Here is a 19,368-nt window from a genome sequence, read left to right on the forward strand (position 1 = left end):
AGAGTTGAGTCCTTATTGGGGCACATTCAAATCTCAGGATGTTTTTGTCTCTGTGGAAACATTTCATTTTGTTTAAATCATTGAGTTCCACGGATTCGTACCACGGATACAAATGTATATCTCTATAAAATGATTTTATTTTTAAATTCTTTGCAGGTAATTACAAATGAGTTTGACTGGTTCATCCTGACCAGCACAGAGAAATTCTGTAATTATTACACTTAATAATGAATAATGATGATATTTAATAGCCATTGACTTGAAAATGCACTGTGAAAAGTCGAAAAGAGAGAATTATTATTTAGACTCGTACTTGATCAGATAAAGACAATGCCTTGGAAATCAGAAATCCCTGTTTAATGCCGTTTAATTGCCATTCTACCACTTACCATATGTTAATGGTCTGTCCTGAAGGCTACAGTACTGAGATGACCTTCTAACCTCTTATCCAATCACTTTACAGAACACAGGGAATAGAAAGCATATCTTCAAAATGAATTCATGTTTATATATAACTAATTCATATTTATGTCTAAATATGATTGTGAGATGTTTGTTAGTTGTTTCACTGCTGTGTACAGTATGAGTGAGTGTCTGAAAGTGTGTGTGTGTGTGTGTGTGTGTGCATGTACTGTGGTGGTGTTGATTGCGCTGATGACAGAGGGCTCTTGTCAGTAATTGAGCTTAATTAATTTAAGAGCTTCGGATTGATTTCAGATTTAAGAGTTTAGTCAAGTAGGTGATAACGGCTTCTATTGAACCCTGATCTGAGAGCAACTGAATTCATAATGTGGTCCTGCAGAAATTAAACAACATTCTGATTTTGGTTCAGCTTTGCTTAAGACTAAGAAAAGCATGCTGAGCAATAACAATGTTAAAAATGTATATCTGTGTCTAAAATTTGTTTCTAGTTTTGTTTCATGGGGATAGCGTCTCATAAGTTGCTGTAAATGGAATTGTCATCTAAATAACAAATTGGTGTTACTGTATACCTGTACCAAGTCAATCTTGAGCATTTTTCCAAATTTTTAATAAGAAAGGTCACATTTATGGTGATTTCCACATAACACTCACTGCTTAGTCTTATTTGCTTTAGAATGTGTTACTTTTGTGCTGTGAGTGATTTATGCAGTTTAAACATATTTTGACATTTGTTTCTGTTTACAGTTTACTTTTGTTTGCAGCTCTGCAGTGAATTCTGTATCATCTAGTGCACATGCGCTCAAGTGCTAGTTCCTTAAAATTAAGGCTTATCACAACTTTCAATATCCTTCCCACAAAGGAAGAGGCAAGGAAACCATAACCTACAGTGATGTTATGGTCATGGTCATTTGCTGGGATTGGCCTGTCTTAACAGTAATTCTCACTGTTCATGTGGGGAAATTTTCTGTTTAGAAATTTAACTTGGGTTTACAGCATCAAAACACAGGTCTGAGACTCTTTTTCTGGAGTCCTTAGGCTCATCTACATAGAGAGAAATATCTACTGTATGTTCTGATCCTCACAGGAAAGTGGGGAGATAGATAGCAAAGACTTTGAAATCCATCTGGCATTTACGGATGCAGCTTTTCTGCCATAGAATTCACTCAAACACTGCATGCCTGGTGCACCAACATTCATCTGTGTCAGTGTGTGTGATATATGTTTTCTTCTGAGTTGATGTGCAATAAAATGCCATTGTCCAGAGAAATGGATGTTGGATCAGCCCACACATTCGAGAAAGAGCTCTGAATAGCTTTTCCATTGAAGATATTAGGTCTGATGGAGTAGAGAACTGATATCCTCTTTCTTTCTGTTTTGTCTGTCTAGGAACGGGTGGAGTATCTCTTTCTGATCATTTTTACGGTGGAAGCGTTTCTGAAAGTGATTGCGTACGGGCTGCTGTGTCACCCGAATGCATACCTGCGGAACGGCTGGAACCTGTTGGATTTCATCATCGTGGTGGTAGGGTGAGTGAAAGCTCCCTGTGTCAACCCTCACTGAAAGCCTTTTCAGGCACATCTGCTGCATTTCTGCATGTGTGTGTACGAGCCAGCTATGTTCTCTGATGTGTTTTTTGAGTTATCATAGAAATTGTGTGTTTCAGTAAAAGTGAAAAATGCTCGTTGGGTGTGTGTACAGCTTCAATGGGTTTCAGATACTTCTTTTGGAAACATGAACTCTGAATAAACTTCTACTTTAAACTTTCTCTCACTCTGGAAGAAGAAAAATAACTGAACCCAAAGTAGATTTCTGTGAAACACAAATTGTACCCTTAATCACTGAACACACGCTTTTATTCAAAGCGACGTAATAATGAGAAGAAACACAAGCAGTTCATCATACAGGAGCCAACAAGATTTATTTTCTCAAATCTTATTTTACTTTTAAATGATATTTTAAAGGTGAACTTTGGTATGTAATTCAAACTTAGAGAAATTAATAATACTTTAGACAATTCTTAGACATTAGAAGTCTTCAGTCAAATCAGTAGCCTCGAACAAGCTTCTTTATTCTACATAAGAGTCTTTACCCCCTCATGGTGGACACCATGTTAAGATCAAGCTGAATTTCGGTAACCCTCCATTATTGGACTCCTCAGTTGTAGAATAATTATTTTATAGTTATTTGCAGATGTATATGTCACCCAAGATCAATATAGTATTTCTACAATGGCATCAGTAACTTTTGCATTTGCATGATGCTGCATCCACGTCAATAAGTGTAAGTGTAAAGTCCAAGACCATGGTCATTTCAGCCTGCAAAAACATAAATATTTAAAAAATTACAAGTAATCAATACTTTCTCTCTTTCTCTCACAGGCTTTTCAGTGCAATATTAGAGCAGGCCACTAAAGGGGATGGTGGGACTTCAATGGGAGGCAAGGCTGCAGGTTTTGATGTAAAAGCTCTGCGAGCCTTTAGAGTGTTGAGACCTCTGAGACTCGTGTCTGGAGTTCCTAGTGAGTATACACACACACACACACACACACACACACACACACACACACACAAAGAGACTCTGATGGTTGTTGAGTAAGTCATCCATGAGTCATTGCTGAGCAAGAGAGAGAGAGAGAGAGTGAAAACATGAATATAAATGAGACATCAATTCATTCCTTTCGGGTGTTTCAAAATTCTCACAGAGTGTAGAATTCAGTATTCTAAGTCAATATAAAATTCTATGTCAGAACAATATTAAGTCTTGTTGTCAGCAGATATTTATACACAGCTTTGTATTACCTGTCTGTCCAATTTTGGCCATATATTAACTGTTATTGACTGTTTGATCCACAAAATAAAATATCTTTGACATCAATCATGCATGAGGAAAATATTACCCACATTATTCTGGAATGCAATTATGTTATGTACAATTAAGCAACAAGTTATGACAAAACAACACTCTTTTGCCATGTTTACATTCACAGTATAGCACAGCCTTGGGTGCCATATTGCTTTTATCTAACAGAAAATGTATAATAAAAAATATGGACGCAATTTTTCATTAAAAAAGTTATTTTATTAAGCACATTCATTAAGTGTTGTCCTTTAACAAGCAGTGGTAGCTCAGCGGTTAAGGCTCTGGGTTACTGATCAGAAGGTCGGGGTTCAAGCCCCAGCACCGCCAAGATGCCACTGTTGGGCCCTTGAGCAAGGCCCTTGACCCTATCTGCTCCAGGGGTGCTGTATCATGGCTGACCATGCCCTCTGACCCCAGCCTAGCTGGGATATGTGAAAAGAAGAATTTCACTGTATATGTGCAAATGTATAATGTGTGATAAATAAAGAAAATTATTATAATTAATTATAACTAGCAGAGCAGGTGTTTTGTGTCATAGCTGTTACTATTGACGTGTTTCATATGACGTAACTATGACTGCGCTGTCATGTTTGTGACCAAAATTCCATATGACATCTGTGTGCTGTGCTGTGGGATGCGACAAAAGCTGGCAAAATTTCTAAATCGTGAAAAAGTGATACTGCTGTTTACTTACCAAATAGAGACTAAATGTTATTTATTTATTTATTTATTCAATAAAGTTTTATCTTTCAAGTAGCATGGCTTCGTTTCGCCCAATTCAAGCAGCGATGAACTGGGAGAGCATGGATAAACAATGTTGGTTTTTGCTCAATTATTCAGACATGTCAGTAATCTGTACACATGTTGATTGTATTTATAACATAATTGCGTCGGATACAATTAAACTGGAAATGCACATAGGACATTGTTAAATTCATAACACCCAGACTGCATGGAGGTATGTCATTGCTAATAGTAACACATTGACATAAATAAAAAGCACTATAATGTCAATACGCAGGAAAAAAGTGACGTCACTGAAGCAGGTCAAGTTAGTGTATTTTCACATGGCTGGAGTGGTGCTATAACCAATCAGCCTCCAGGACCATAACTGTCTGATGTAAGATGTGTATGATCAGATGTTCTGGTGTGGTTGCAGGTTTACAGGTGGTGCTGAACTCCATCATTAAAGCCATGGTTCCCCTTTTGCACATCGCTCTGCTCGTTCTGTTCGTCATCATCATTTACGCAATCATCGGCCTCGAGCTCTTCATGGGCAAGATGCACAGAACCTGCTTCTTCTTCAGAGATGGACACAAAGGTCAAGTCTTTATCTTTTTTAGCATTTGTTTTTCCCTCGTTATAGTCATCACATTAATTTCAGATTAGCTGACAAAGTCCTGTTTACTTTCAGGTCCTATAGCTGAGGAGAAGCCGGCCCCATGCGCCCCAAGCTCTGCACACGGACGACACTGCTCGCCTCCCAACGTCACGCAGTGCATGATGGGTTGGGAGGGACCGAATGATGGAATCACAAACTTTGATAACTTTGCATTTGCCATGCTGACTGTGTTTCAATGCATCACAATGGAAGGCTGGACGGACGTCCTGTACTGGGTGAGTCTGCTCCAATAACAGCACACCGCACACACGAAGAAGGCCTCTTTTCTGAGGAATGATAGAAAGACATGTGAATGGATAGGGTTAGTAACAAAGTGTGTACCTAATCAAAACATTTAACGGAAACGAGTTATAATTTCTATCAAAACAGTTCTGAAGTCAATCCTAATGTAATCCTAATAATAATGGGAATTATTTTATTGGATTCCAATTTAACACAAAACAAAAACGAACATATCTTCCAATAGGACTAATATGATTTTCAATCTCATAAAATTCCCCTGTAAGACAGTGTAATACAATGTGGGGTTGCAAAGTATACCGGTGCCATGGTACCACCACGGTGCTCAAGCTTCAAAATACCAGTGATACCACAGTGTTTTTTAAATGGTAGTACAGTATTTACAGTAATATGATAATTACCGTTGTATGTACGGTAGTAATATTCCCAGATAGTAGTGGTATTCGGCTGAATTCGGCTGTTTGGTTGTGAAGTGGCATGTGCTGCTCAGACTTTGTTTTAACAGGGTAACTGCATGCATTTTAGTGCTCTTTGACTGCATGCATCTGAGCCCAGTGCTGCAATGGGGGCTGTTTTTGCAGGACTACCTTGACACGTGCTTTCTGAGACTGAACTACGTTCAGCTTGACACAGTGTTTTAAAATGCATTTCTTACGGTGAAAAACCTCTATCTGACACATGTGTATACATAAGCCGACAATTCAGATTAAGTGCAGATGGAATATAGGAACGCATCGTGTTTCCTTCAGTTTTCCAGAAATGGTTAAACTGGTCTGAAACACAATGCTGTTAAAGTGAATAAATGAATACATCATTTTTAGTTCATTTGTTTTGTGATACATATAAAATGACATACTTTCTATAATAGAACAACAACAATTATATCATAATACTATGAAACTGTAAAGAATAATGTAACAACAGACTAGCTACATCATTTAGCCTGTTATTCAAAACACAACAGCACTGCCCACTGTGAACTCTCATTGGTCCAAAGTCACACTCCTCATAATTGCACATTAAAAATCAAATAGCATCTGATTGGCTGTGAGTGTGCTGCATTGCGCAACATACTTCAAGTTCAGTGTATAGTGAACAGACAGATTGCTTGTTGCTGGAATCTCTGTTTGGGACACTGTATAAGAATGAACACTTTTCACATTTTCGGGTTGGAAATGCCCAAGTAAATTAAAGGGGTAAACTTCTATAGCAGTGAATGAGAAACCATGTTAAATATTATTTTTATTAATATTATTTAAAATCCTATTGTCTCCAACAGCAAAGAAACAATGCATTGTTCCCTTTCCACAGGTATTTTTATTTGAATTAATGCCACGGTAATATAAAAGAAAAGGCTTATGTTATAAATGTACATAAAAAAAATAAACAAATATAGATTTACACTGCTAAATAAAGCCGAAGTTTGTAAAAAGGGTCCGGTAAATGAGAATAAAATAAAACAAATGCTGTAGAATCATCACTTTAACTAGCAGAAAAGCATTCGATTCTCAAAGGATTCTCATTTAATCCTTTATGATCCTGATAGAAAATCCAGTAGGAATTCTCAAAACATTCCTTTGGGATTGTTTGGCTGGGGTTGTGTGTATTAGTGTGTGTGTGAGAATACTGTATATTGCTAAGCTCTACATCCCATCTTTACTGTGTCTTGCCTTATTCCAGATTCTTGCAGTGATTGATGGCTTTCCAGTTGACATCTAATCCATTCAAAAAGACATGCCTGAAAGTGTCTCTTTCTCTCTTTCTCTATCTTTCTCTCTTTTGAAGATGCTCTAAGCTTGACGGGTTTGCTTGATGCTCTGGGTTTCTGAGGGACCGGCATGTGCTGTTCACTGCACTTGTCATTTGTCTTCCTCTCTTCTCCACTTGATCTTTTTTTTTTTCTTTTTCTAACTGTCCCCTCCTCGTCTCAGATGCAGGACGCCATGGGTTATGAGCTTCCGTGGGTCTATTTTGTCAGTCTGGTCATCTTTGGATCCTTTTTCGTTCTAAATCTGGTTCTGGGTGTGTTGAGCGGGTAAGCATTATGCATTGAATGTTTGTGTGTGAGTGTTAGTGCCGTTTTCCATGGACAATACAAAAAAGCCCAGACTGAACTCTGACTGAACCATCAGACATGTTCTTTCTCAAAGCACTGGGATAGAAAGGGCCAGAAAGAGAGAGACCCAGAGAGGGTTTGTGTAGGCCAGACTCTACCCAGATACATACTAATCATTCATTCATCCCTCTTCAACTCTTTACTCTTCTCTCCATCCCTCTCTCTCCCCACATTCCTCCATCCATTCCCAGGTGAATGATGCTGTAGGGAATTCCTGGCCATGGCTTTATTTTGCCACTTTAATCATCATTGGCTCCTTTTTTGTTCTTAATTTGGTTCTTGGTGTTCTGAGCGGGTAAGGGACACTATCTCTCCCTTCCTCTCTTTATTTCTCTCTCTCACTCAGTTTTTATCCTGTATTGGAATAGATCTTAAATCTTCAGCAGAAGAGGATTAGTTTATGTGTGTTTAGGGGTATGCTTTGACTGTGTGCTTTGTTCAACAGCCAGTGTGTAGCCAATAAAGGTCAGAGGTGAAGTGACAGCTCCATGTGTTCTGTCTCTCTCTCTCTCTCTCTTTTTGCCCTGTTTACACCTGGTTGTAAATAAATATTCTTGGCTCAATACAGTTTGAGTTCAGTCGACAGCACTTGTGACAATGTTGATTACCACAAAAACAAATTTCGACTTGCCCCTCCTTTTCTTAAAAAAAAAAGCAAAAATCTGGGTTACAGTGAGTCACTTACAATGGAAGTGAATGGGGCCAATCCATATACGGTACAGTAAAATACTAACATTTTCAAAAGTATAATCACAAGACATAAACAACATGCTAACATGATAACATCACTTACCATTTCTGTGTAAAGTTATATCCAATTTTACAACTTCTTTGCCATGACAACGTGACGCCTTAAACCATAAAACCCTAAAACGACCACTGAATGACATCTTTACAGCCCAAATAGTACTCAAGTTTTAACAGAAGAATTAATGTTAGTGCTTTTATAAAATGATAAGCTTCACATTCTGCATTTAACCCCTCATAAATATGGTCCCATTTACTTACATTGAACAGTAAGTGCCTTGCTCTAACCTCGATTTTTGTTTTTTTTTTAAAGAAAAGGAGGAATGAGTCAAAATTAAATTTTTGTGGTAATCAACATTATGCCATGACATTGTTAATATTAGGTATACCAATCATGTTCCATTAAGTATTGTGCATGTATGGACTTTTCCAAATTTCTCAACCAAATGGCAAAGTTAAAGGGATAATTCACCCAAAGATGAAAAGTCTCTCATTATTTACTCACCCTTATGATATCCCAGGTGTACGTATGACTTTTTTTCTTCACCAGGACACATTTGAAGAAAAATAGAAAAACATCTTAGCTCAGTAGGTCCTTAAAATGCAAGTGAATGGAGATTTCTCTTTTGAAACTCACAGACAGTCAGCATTAACGTCATTGATACGACTCCAGCTGTTAAATTAATGTCTTCTAAAGTGACATTTGGTAAGAAAAAGATAAATATTTAAGTAATTTTTTTAACTCTAAATCATGCTTCCGTTCTGCAGCGGTATGCCCATGTGATGAAATCACATTGGCATTTGAAGCACGTGAGAACTGACGCACATGCGTCACAGCTGGAAGAGCAGCGCTGTTTACAAGTGAGAAGGTGGAACACTGTACAGTAGCTTGGTTGGTTTTGGTTTAGATATGTATTTTTCTGTTTCTTTACTCACAATGGTGCGTTTATGTGCTCATCCTGGTTGTCTCAACTGAGAGGAGAATGTGTTATTACGTCCGTATCATGGCAACGGTAATACGTCACACATATCGCTTTAAAAGACATTAATTTAGCAGCTGGAGTTGTATCAATGAAATTCATGCTGACTGTCTGTGATTTTTGGAGCTTCAAAAGAGAAATCTCCATTCACTTGCAATTTAAGGACCTAATGAGCTAAAATATTTTTCTATTTTTCTTCAAATGTGTTCTGGTGAAGAAAGAAAGTCATACACACCTGGGATATCATGAATTTTTATTTTTAGGTGAACTATCCCTTTAACACCCCTTGTTTTGGCACTATGTTAATCCTTCTTTGTTTTGCTGGGCACATTAATGTTTAAAATGCAAATGCGAAGTGTTTTTTTAATGCCTCAGAATGTGGTTTGAGTGGATGGGTTTCAAAACATTTTGGACCCCATTTACACCTGTATTTAATTGTGACCACTTGATCACCAGGTGTAAATGAGGCCTTTCTGTTCCTGAATGAGTTTCTGATGACTTACCTGGTTCTTAATATCTAAGTGTAATTTGTGTTTCTGAGCTGACTATGCTTTGACCATGTTCAGATGTTGCATCATCTGCCTGCTCAGAAATTTGTTGTGCATTTTTGTGTAACTGATCAACAGTGCTGGGTAGATTACTTTTGGAACAAGTACTGATTACAAATTACATGACTAAAATTGTAATTAGTAACAATCTCTTGGATTACATTTTAAAGTAATCTAATCTGATTCATCTTGGATTATTTTGGATTACGTCTGACCTAACTTTTGTTAATTTGATGTCACATGGGTTTGAGTTGGATAAACTTGTACCAATTCCACAAAATGTTGCTGAAATGCATTTAAGAAAACTAATGAATCAAAATATGAGAATTTATATGATTTTCTGTGTTACACTCACTATTTGTCTGTTAATGAGTGAAACAAAAAGGTACTTAAAGGTTCATGAAATACAAAAACACATTTTAACTGTTAAGAATAATTCATCAACATATTTAGAAGAAGAAAAACAAAAAGTTTCTAGAAGTATCTAAAGGTTATCCGTGGCTAGTTTAACAAATGCGGTTTTACTCCATTAATTTCGGCATTACAAACGCCATCCATGTGATGTAAGAGACCAGACCAGTTATATTTGAATCAGTGTCATAAAAAACAGTCTCAAAAGTGATCATACAGGCACATTCATGTACATTTTTAAAGCTGAGTACAAAAACAATTTGTGAAACTAAAACTAACTTTACCACGCTAATGCAACCGGTTTAGCATTTATGTGTCGATTAGATTGTGAATATGAAATGACATGTATTTGGGCATTTTGATAAGTGTGATGGCAAAACCTTTCCAAATACTTAGTTACACTTGGTTCTATGATACACAGGATAATTGAAATAACAATTAAAATGTGCTCGTCAGTTGGTTAGAAATGCATTGTTAAGAAGTTAAGAAATCATGCAAGCACACCTTCAAATACTTGAGTAGATCAGACACAGAAGTGGACAAGATATTAACTTTTGGATGGCAGAGTTTACATTGCAGAGTAATGTTTTTGCCCTGTGTCTCCTTAAAAGTAAAAAGAGTTTTGGAAATCCAGTGGTCAAATGCTGAGTGAGACGCTCCATTTTCAGTGTTACAGTTACTTGGCCAGTGGCTAGTATCAGATCTGTGTGCAATTCCACAACCCTTTCGAAAACACTCAAAGAGTAACGAATGTCAGCAGTAGGCCGAATTACAATTTTTAAAAAGATGAATTAGTGGAATCAATAAATTATAAACTATTAACTGCCTTTTTCTGATTAACATGTAATTACGTAATTCATACAAAGATAACTGCAATCTGATTACGAGTATTTTAAAATGTAGTTTACTATAATTACAAGTAATTGATTTTTGCAATGTAATCGATAATCCAGATTACATGTAATCAGTTACTACCCAGCACTGCTGATCGATTCATTTCCTCTGATTCAGTCTGTTTGGTTTATTGTATGGATATTTAGAGAAAGTCTCTCTCTCCATTTTTCAGAGAGTTCTCAAAAGAACGAGAAAAGGCCAAAGCCCGTGGTGATTTCCAGAAGCTTCGTGAGAAACAGCAGCTGGAGGAGGATCTGAAGGGCTACCTGGACTGGATCACACAGGCGGAAGATATCGACCCCGAGAATGATGATGAAGGACTGGATGACGATAAGCCTAGAAATTGTGAGTACAAGAGAACGGGGCAGGGAAGAACTATGTGTGTCTGTTAGCGTGTGAATGTTTATGCGTGTACGATAGGTTTGTCTGAGCAAATTGAGTATAATTACATTTATTAGAAATAAGATCAGTTTAAATGCATTGGAGGAATTTCCAATGCATTTTATATATATATATATATATATATATATATATATATATATATATATATATATATATAAATTTTAAATGGCAACATCTAATGATTTAAGTGATTCTTAAAAGACTGACCTTTTGATTTTGTAATGAATACTTTTGAGAATTCCGGATCTGTACTTTGCATGAAATACAGTTTCATTTACTGTATCTCTGACCTGGTGTACAGTCTTTATACCTGCAAATATCTTCATATCTTATGGTTCTAAAACAATGCATTTGATACAATGAATGCTGAACCATTCGAAGCAAAGGCTACTTTTATTAGTCTAGATTGGGTTATATTTATTGTGTGTATGGAAACTGTTTTTACCTCTTGCTTTAGAAAATAAACAGCAATTATGCATAAAGATTGATGGTGCAGATTATTGGCTGTTGCTTTCTGTACATGCTTACCTTTTTTGTCATTGAAAGTTCTAGTCTATTGAGATCAGAGTTCTCAGTTCTCCATCAGAGACTCACAACTGACACTAAAACTTAAATGATTGGATAGAACGATGAAATCTCAAAATGTCTTTAAAAGAAGCAAAAGCTACTGTACCAAAGCCTTGATTTGGAGACAAAATGTTCAGGAAGGATCTAGATAATGTCCTAGTGTCTTTTTAGAGGTTAAGGTTTTATTTTAGGGTTCGAGTTGTTTAAGAGTCATTATAACTAGTTTATATTAAGAATAATTGATGTGAATGGGAAGTCCCCACAAGGATATATATAATAGCTTGTGTGTGTGTTTTTGAAATTATTTTTGACTTGGCCTTTCGGAGCCTGAGATTGTGAATTCTCAGTCCAACCCCTAACTGTGATCAGATGGGAACACACACTCTTAACACACATGCATATTGGGATATACTGTATAGTCTAATCATCATATTGACACGCATCAAGTGGCAGAAAGTGGAACTGCACGCCAGCAATGCAACAGTTAGTATTTTATTCACAATATGCTCTGAATAGGATAGAAGTTCTCTGACTACACACAGTCTGGTCAGATGTGCTCTGTTTGTGTGTGCACATACTTTAAGTGTACTATGAAGTGGTTCTATGTGTGTGTTTGTGTCTTATGTTGGGTGTGTCTGTCTCACTCATTGAGAAATGTTTAGGCTACAGGCTTTTCTCCCTCTTTTGGTATGTGTATGTATGTGCGTGTGTCTGTCTCTGACTGTTTGAGTCTCGCTCTGTTGTTTTCAGGTAAGACTCATCGTTTACAGTACATCCGTGGAGCGGTGAAGAAAAAAGCAGCTCTACTTCGTAAGGCGTGTGCGTCTCCATAGCAACCACGGTTTACTTTAACATTTGCATGGCAGAAGTGCAACAGGCCCCCAAACCTTTATACTGCCCCCTCGACCCATCCGCCAATTCCTCAGTCAGGACAATCTGGGTATAGAGGGTGATGGTTCCCCTTGCCCAGTTCCTATATTCCTGTTTAGCATTCTGAATGGTGACGTATGGGCATGAAGATCTGGGTGTTTTGACATTTGGACTTATTGCTCTGTTTTGGTGGTAGGAGTTAGTCTGTTTGAAATATCTGGACCTTTAGCATGTCGGTTTTTCTCCAGGTATTTTAATCAGAATCATTTATTTGTATTAAATTCCAAACACACATCAGACTTCTCTTCTGAGACAAGCTGCATGTGATATCCAAACAGAAACAGTTCTGCACACCATGGTCCAGATGATGCTGACAATGAGGTTCTGATTTCTCTTTGACAGTCATGTTGAGATGTTTATAGAGGTGTATTTTTGCCAAGACTTTTGGAGTTTTTAATTCCTATTGGCATCAATGCAAGTTGTTTCACCCCCTTCTGTCTATCTGCTTGGATTTGTTTAGAGTGTTTTAGCTATATGTGTATAATATATATATATATATATATATATATTTAAAAAAGTACAGGAGTAATGTGGTAACACTTTACAATAAGGTTCCATTTATTAACATTAGTTAACATTAACAATGAATAATACTTTTACAGCATTTATTAATCTTAGTTAGTTAATTTCACCATATACTACTACTAATAATAATTTTAAATCTGAAGTTGTATTTGTTAACATTAGCTAATGCACTATGAACTAACAATGAACTATTTTTATTAACTAACATTAACAAAGATGAATAAATGCTGTTAAACATATATTGTTCATTGTTAGTTCATGATACCTAATGCATTAACTAATGTTAATGAATAGAACCTTATTGTAAAGTGTTACCAGAGTTCAATCACTTTTGTTTTAAAAACGTTAATTCATCATCAGCATACTGATAATGTAATGTCACTGTTTGACATCCGTAATCCTGTCTCGGAATATCCGATAATAAACGTAATCCCATAATCCCATTTCCAGGGGTGTTGCAGTGTGAATAATTATGTGAATGTGTTTTATGATTAACAAATCTGAGAGAAAGAATTGGGGAAAAAGGTCAGAGCCAATGAGATTGCAGCATGGAATTCAGAGCCTCTGCTTGACCCCGCCCTCTATGCATGTTAATGAGATGGGATCCCAGGCCTGCATGTTGATTGGTAGATTAGCGAAGATTTGGCCTACAATGTAGTACATTACATATTTGCAGGGTAAGTTTCTTAGTTTGTGTTTGCCACTCTAAAAATGGGTTTTGGTACCCCATGAAACCTGTACTAACAGATGTGTGTGCATGTGTTTGAGCCTAAAATGTGGATATATTTCTCTCTCTAAACTCTTTCTAGTGCACTGAAGCTTGTTTCTCTCACACACATTTAAAATATATTAAAGGTTACATCTGACAATGAATATAGACAAAGGAAGCCATGGTTTGTTTGGGTTGGCTGTCATTAGGATTTTTGGGTCTGTTCAGTAAGAAAAATGGAGAATGTATGCATCAGACTTTTGAAAGGTGTCCGATCAAAGCATCAGGCCTGTCAAATTAAAATGTGTAATTTTGCAACAGTGTGCAGATCTACCTTTTTAATAGTTCGGGAAGAACTCATTTATTTTTCCTACATGTTTTTTTTTTCTTCTCATCATTTAAAAAAAAGAAATGACAGGTTGGTAGTCAGTTTCTGTGTGTGTGGTGTGTATATGTTAGCAGGGATGTGGAGTGGTCTCAGGGAAATCCAGCTTTTGATGAGCAATCAGTATTACCTTTACTGGTAATTCATTCCTCTCTCTCTCTCTCTCTCTCTCTCTCTCTCTCTCTCTCTCTCTCTCTCGTGCAGTGAGCATGCCAGCCAGTGAAAATGAGTCAGTGAACACTGATAATGCTCCAGCCGGTGATATGGAAGGAGAAACCTGCTGTACTCGCATGGCGTAAGTCTCCACAGCTACTCCTTCCTCTCCTTTTCTCCTCCTCCTCCTGTTCTCCTTCCAGATCATCTCCTCTGTTTTCTTCTAGACTCTGTCTGTCTTCTTTGTTTAAATCCCTTCAGACATACAGTATGCAATAATTTATAGTCTTCTGCAACAGTTTGTTTTTGGTATTCAGACCTTTAAAGACGATCTCAGTTAGAAGGTTGAGTGCTGGTTTAAAAGGTTTTACGAGATGCTCTCCGAGTTAGAGGAATGGTAGGCGTGGTCAGCAGGCTTCTTCTCTCGCTCCCATGATCTTGAGTGTGGATATCTATCTATCTGTCTATCTATCTATCTATCTATCTATCTTTTGTATGTGGGTGCCACGCAATTGCTCCTGCTCATCATCTTTTGCTCCACATGGGGACGCTCTCTGTATATATAGTGATGATGTATGAGCAGGGTCACCTGGCTTGCACCCCAGTTCTGCTGTCTCTGTGGAAACACTGTCCTTCATTATGTTTTGTCTGTACTGTATGTATAATACATTCTGTTTTCCATTCCAGAAATAGGATCTCCAAATCCAAATTCAGGTTAGTACATTACATATTGTCTGAAGGCCAGGCTGCCTTCCTTACCGCTCCTCATATATGTGTGTGATTTTTGTGTGTTTGTCTGGTGTTTCTGTTGTGTTTTGATGCCAGTGTTGTGCTTTGAGCATCACGGTTGCCCTCTCATTTTTGGCTGAAAACCCTCTAACAGACTCAGACTGACAATATTATTCAAGTTAGATTTGTTTGCTATAGGTCCTCAGTGCCAAAAGAGTCCAGTGTGGGAGCATTTCCATCACAGCCAGTAGAAATACAATTTATTGTAGTGTTATATTTCCAGAAACTGCATTTATCTAATACTGAAAAAGATCTTGTTGGTAAGAATGGCCTCATGTTCCATTGATTTCAAGTCCTATCTTTGTTTCAGGAGTACCTTATATTCTTCTGTCCCTATCTGTCTGTCTCTCTCTGCAGTCGTTATTCTCGCCGGTGGAATCGGTTATGTCGGCGAAAGTGCCGTGCAGCAGTGAAATCGAACGTGTTTTACTGGCTGGTGATTTTCCTGGTATTTTTGAACACACTAACCATTGCCTCTGAGCACCACCAGCAGCCGGACTGGCTCACTAATGTACAAGGTACTCAACAGTAATGTAGACTGTAGCTATTTAAATGAGAAGCACTACAACACTGTAGGTATTCTCTTTATTCTTGCTATTTCTAGCTGTTTAAATATACAACACTACAATCTAGAGCGCAACAGTCTGGTTCCAGAAGTAAAACTAAGATAACTTATAAATAAAACAATAATATATAAATCTTTGAAGACAAACCTGCCGTGAGCTCAGAGGTTGTTAATTAATGGTACATGCTTCTGCATATAGTCGCCATTTTTTTCAGCTTCTTTAAAAAAAAAAGCATGTTTAATAGCGAAATCAAACATGTTTAAAATCGCAGCAACCATCCGCTCCCCTGACCAATCAGGTCTGCCTACCTTCACTCTCAAACAGTGGCGTAACTTGGATCTTGTGGGCCCCAGTGCAAAGAAATTGCTGGGCCCCCTCCCCGCATTTTCATAATTTTTTTTGGTTTCTTTTGGTTGACCGTTGCGGGTCCCTTCTCAGCCCAGGCCCTAGGGTGGCTGCCCACCCTGCCCTCCCTCTAGTTATGCCCCTGTCCTCCCTCTAGTTACACCCCTGCCCACCCTGCCCTCCCTCTAGTTACGCCCCTGCCCACCCTGCCCTCCCTCTAGTTACGTCCCTTCCCTCCCTCTCGTTATGCCCCTGCCCACACTGCCCTCCCTCTAGTTACGTCCCTGTCCACCCTGCCCACCCTCTCGTTACGCCCCTGCCCAACCTGCCCTCCCACTCGTTACGCCCCTGCCCTCCCTCTCGTTATGCTCCTGCCCTCCCTCTCGTTACGCCCCTGCCCACCCTGCCCTCACTCTCGTTACGCCCCTGCCCACCCTGCCCTCACTCTCGTTACGCCCCTGACCACCCTGCCCTCCCTCTAGTTACGCCCTTGCTCACCCTGCCCTCCCTCTAGTTACGCCCCTGCCCTCCCTCTCATTATGCCCCTGCCCACCCTGCCCTCCCTCTCGTTACGCCCCTGCCCACCCTGCCCTCCCTCTCGTTACGCCCCTGCCCACCCTGCCCTCCCTCTCGTTACGCCCCTGCCCACCCTGCCCTCCCTCTCGTTACACCCCTGCCCTCCCTCTCGTTATGCTCCTGCCCACCCTGCCCTCCCTCTCATTACGCCCCTGCCCACCCTGCCCTCCCTCTCGTTACGCCCCTGCCCTCACTCTCGTTACGCCCCTGACCACCCTGCCCTCCCTCTAGTTACGCCCCTGCTCACCCTGCCCTCTCTCTAGTTATGCCCCTGCCCTCCCTCTTGTTACGCCCCTGCCCACCCTGCCCTCCCTCTAGTTACACCCCTGCTCACCCTGCCCTCCCTCTAGTTACGCCCCTGCTCTCAAACTACTCATATATTTGTTTATATCTGAACATTTTGCAATAAACTTAAAATCTATTTTCTATACTTATAATCAACCACTTTAAATCAAGAGTCTTATATTTTTCCATAGTTTTTAATTTGAATATGTGATTTTAACCCTCTCGTTACGCCCCTTCCACCCTGCCCACCCTCTCGTTACGCCCCTGCCCACCCTCTTGTTACGCCCCTGCCCACCCTGCCCTCCCTCTCGTTACACCCCTGCCCTCCCTCTCGTTATGCTCCTGCCCACCCTGCCCTCCCTCTCGTTACGCCCCTGCCCTCACTCTCGTTACGCCCCTGACCACCCTGCCCTCCCTCTAGTTACGCCCCTGCTCACCCTGCCCTCTCTCTAGTTATGCCCCTGCCCTCCCTCTCGTTATGCCCCTGCCCACCCTGCCCTCCCTCTAGTTACGCCCCTGCTCACCCTGCCCTCTCTCTAGTTATGCCCCTGCCCTCCCTCTCGTTATGCCCCTGCTCACCCTGCCCTCCCTCTAGTTACGCCCCTGCTCTCAAACTACTCATATATTTGTTTATATCTGAACATTTTGCAATAACCTTAAAATCTATTTTCTATACTTATTATCAACCACTTTAAATCAAGAGTCTTATATTTTTCCATCGTTTTTAATTTGAATATGTGATTTTAACCCTCTCGTTACGCCCCTGCCCTCCATCTCGTTACGCCCCTGCCCTCCCTCTCGTTATGCCCCTGACCACCCTGCCCTCACTCTTGTTACGCCCCTGACCACCCTGCCCTCCCTCTAGTTACGCCCCTGCTCACCCTGCCCTCCCTCTAGTTACGCCCCTGCCCTCCCTCTCGTTACGCCCCTGCCCTCCCTCTCGTTACGCCCCTGCCCACCCTGCCCTCCCACTAGTTACGCCCCTGTCCACCCTGCCCTCCCTCTAGTTACGCCCCCTGAGTCTTATATTTTTCCATCGTTTTTAATTTGAATATTGTATAACTTTAGCTATGGAAATATACAACACCACAATACTGTAAATATTTAAATATACAGCACTGTTACTCTTGACATTTACTGAAATATGACACAACATAATTGTAGCTATTTAAATATGCAACACTTCTTTTTTTTTTAGCTCATTAAATAACACTACATTTCTGTAAAAGTTTAAATAAATAACATAACTGTGATTCTGGGGCTTTTCAAATCTAATAAATGTACTTCATAGTGAGTTTCTATTAGTTTGCCCTTTCAGGGGTCTGCAGTAAATAAATGTTGTTATAGTGAATGATGATGTTGTATACTGTATGTGCTTACAGATATTGCCAATAAGGTGTTGCTGGCTCTCTTCACCGGTGAGATGCTGCTGAAGATGTACAGCCTGGGCCTACAGGCCTATTTCGTCTCCCTTTTCAATCGCTTTGACAGTTTTGTGGTGTGCGGTGGGATTCTGGAGACCATCCTGGTGGAGATTAAGGTCATGTCACCTCTTGGCATCTCTGTTCTGCGCTGTGTCCGTCTGCTCCGTATTTTCAAGATCACCAGGTGTGTTAAATTTAGTCATTTAGCAGTTTTAAATATAAGTGTGTGTGTTGTATAAGAGGAATAGTTTACACATATATACAAATTCTGTCATCATTTACTCACCCTCATGTTTTGTCCAAACCTGAATGACTTTCTTTTAGCTGTGGAACACAAAAGGAGATGTTAGCCTCAGTCACCATTCACTTTGATTGTATGGGAAAAAAGGCAATGAAAGTTACTGGTGGCCAAGGCTTCTGCATAACATCTCCATGTTAAGTGCAGATGTGTGACATTACATTATTGCTGACTGTCCTCTCTCAGGTACTGGAATTCTCTCAGTAATCTGGTGGCGTCTCTGCTGAACTCAGTGCGGTCGATAGCTTCCCTGTTGCTGTTGCTCTTCCTCTTCATCATCATCTTCAGTCTGCTGGGAATGCAGCTCTTTGGCGGCAAGTTCAACTTCGATGTGACGCGTCGCAGCACCTTCGATAACTTCCCTCAGTCTCTCCTCACCGTCTTTCAGGTTCTGCTGCAGTCTGAATCACAGCACACACTCTCCATATGTCTCTTTAAACTTAGTCCATCCATGTTGGATTTCAATGTATTTTGTGATTGTAGATTTTGACAGGAGAGGATTGGAACTCTGTGATGTACGATGGCATCATGGCGTACGGAGGGCCGTCCTTCCCTGGCATGCTCGTCTGCATATATTTCATCATCCTTTTCATCTGCGGAAACTGTATCCTGCGCAGCACAATTAAACAAAGTGACGCCCCCGTTTTACACAACACGTGACTCAAAACAAAGCAATTCACGATAAAAGGCATAGTAATGGTTCTGGATGCTGACTGGTCAATACAGCGTTCCAGCTGTGCTAAAATACACAATATAGTAACAGAAATGATGCAAAACACCTTATCACCTTACTA

At 39.6% G+C, this 19,368-nt stretch overlaps 1 protein-coding gene across 1 annotated transcript in view; it reads left to right on the forward strand.

Annotated features, from left to right (window-relative positions):
• Nucleotides 1-19,368, forward strand: part of LOC127436755 (voltage-dependent L-type calcium channel subunit alpha-1C-like) — a 198,583-nt gene that overhangs the window by 138,196 nt on the left and 41,019 nt on the right. The window contains exons 4-15 of the mRNA XM_051691101.1: nucleotides 1,810-1,949; nucleotides 2,802-2,941; nucleotides 4,442-4,603; nucleotides 4,697-4,899; nucleotides 6,856-6,959; nucleotides 10,793-10,965; nucleotides 14,343-14,433; nucleotides 14,979-15,005; nucleotides 15,438-15,598; nucleotides 18,235-18,460; nucleotides 18,761-18,962; nucleotides 19,058-19,178. Of these exons, the coding sequence (XP_051547061.1) occupies nucleotides 1,810-1,949; nucleotides 2,802-2,941; nucleotides 4,442-4,603; nucleotides 4,697-4,899; nucleotides 6,856-6,959; nucleotides 10,793-10,965; nucleotides 14,343-14,433; nucleotides 14,979-15,005; nucleotides 15,438-15,598; nucleotides 18,235-18,460; nucleotides 18,761-18,962; nucleotides 19,058-19,178 (1,750 nt within the window). The remainder of the gene's footprint in view (nucleotides 1-1,809; nucleotides 1,950-2,801; nucleotides 2,942-4,441; nucleotides 4,604-4,696; nucleotides 4,900-6,855; nucleotides 6,960-10,792; nucleotides 10,966-14,342; nucleotides 14,434-14,978; nucleotides 15,006-15,437; nucleotides 15,599-18,234; nucleotides 18,461-18,760; nucleotides 18,963-19,057; nucleotides 19,179-19,368) is intronic.

This window comes from Myxocyprinus asiaticus, chromosome 47 (assembly GCF_019703515.2).
Source record: "Myxocyprinus asiaticus isolate MX2 ecotype Aquarium Trade chromosome 47, UBuf_Myxa_2, whole genome shotgun sequence".
Taxonomy (NCBI): Eukaryota; Metazoa; Chordata; class Actinopteri; order Cypriniformes; family Catostomidae; genus Myxocyprinus; species Myxocyprinus asiaticus.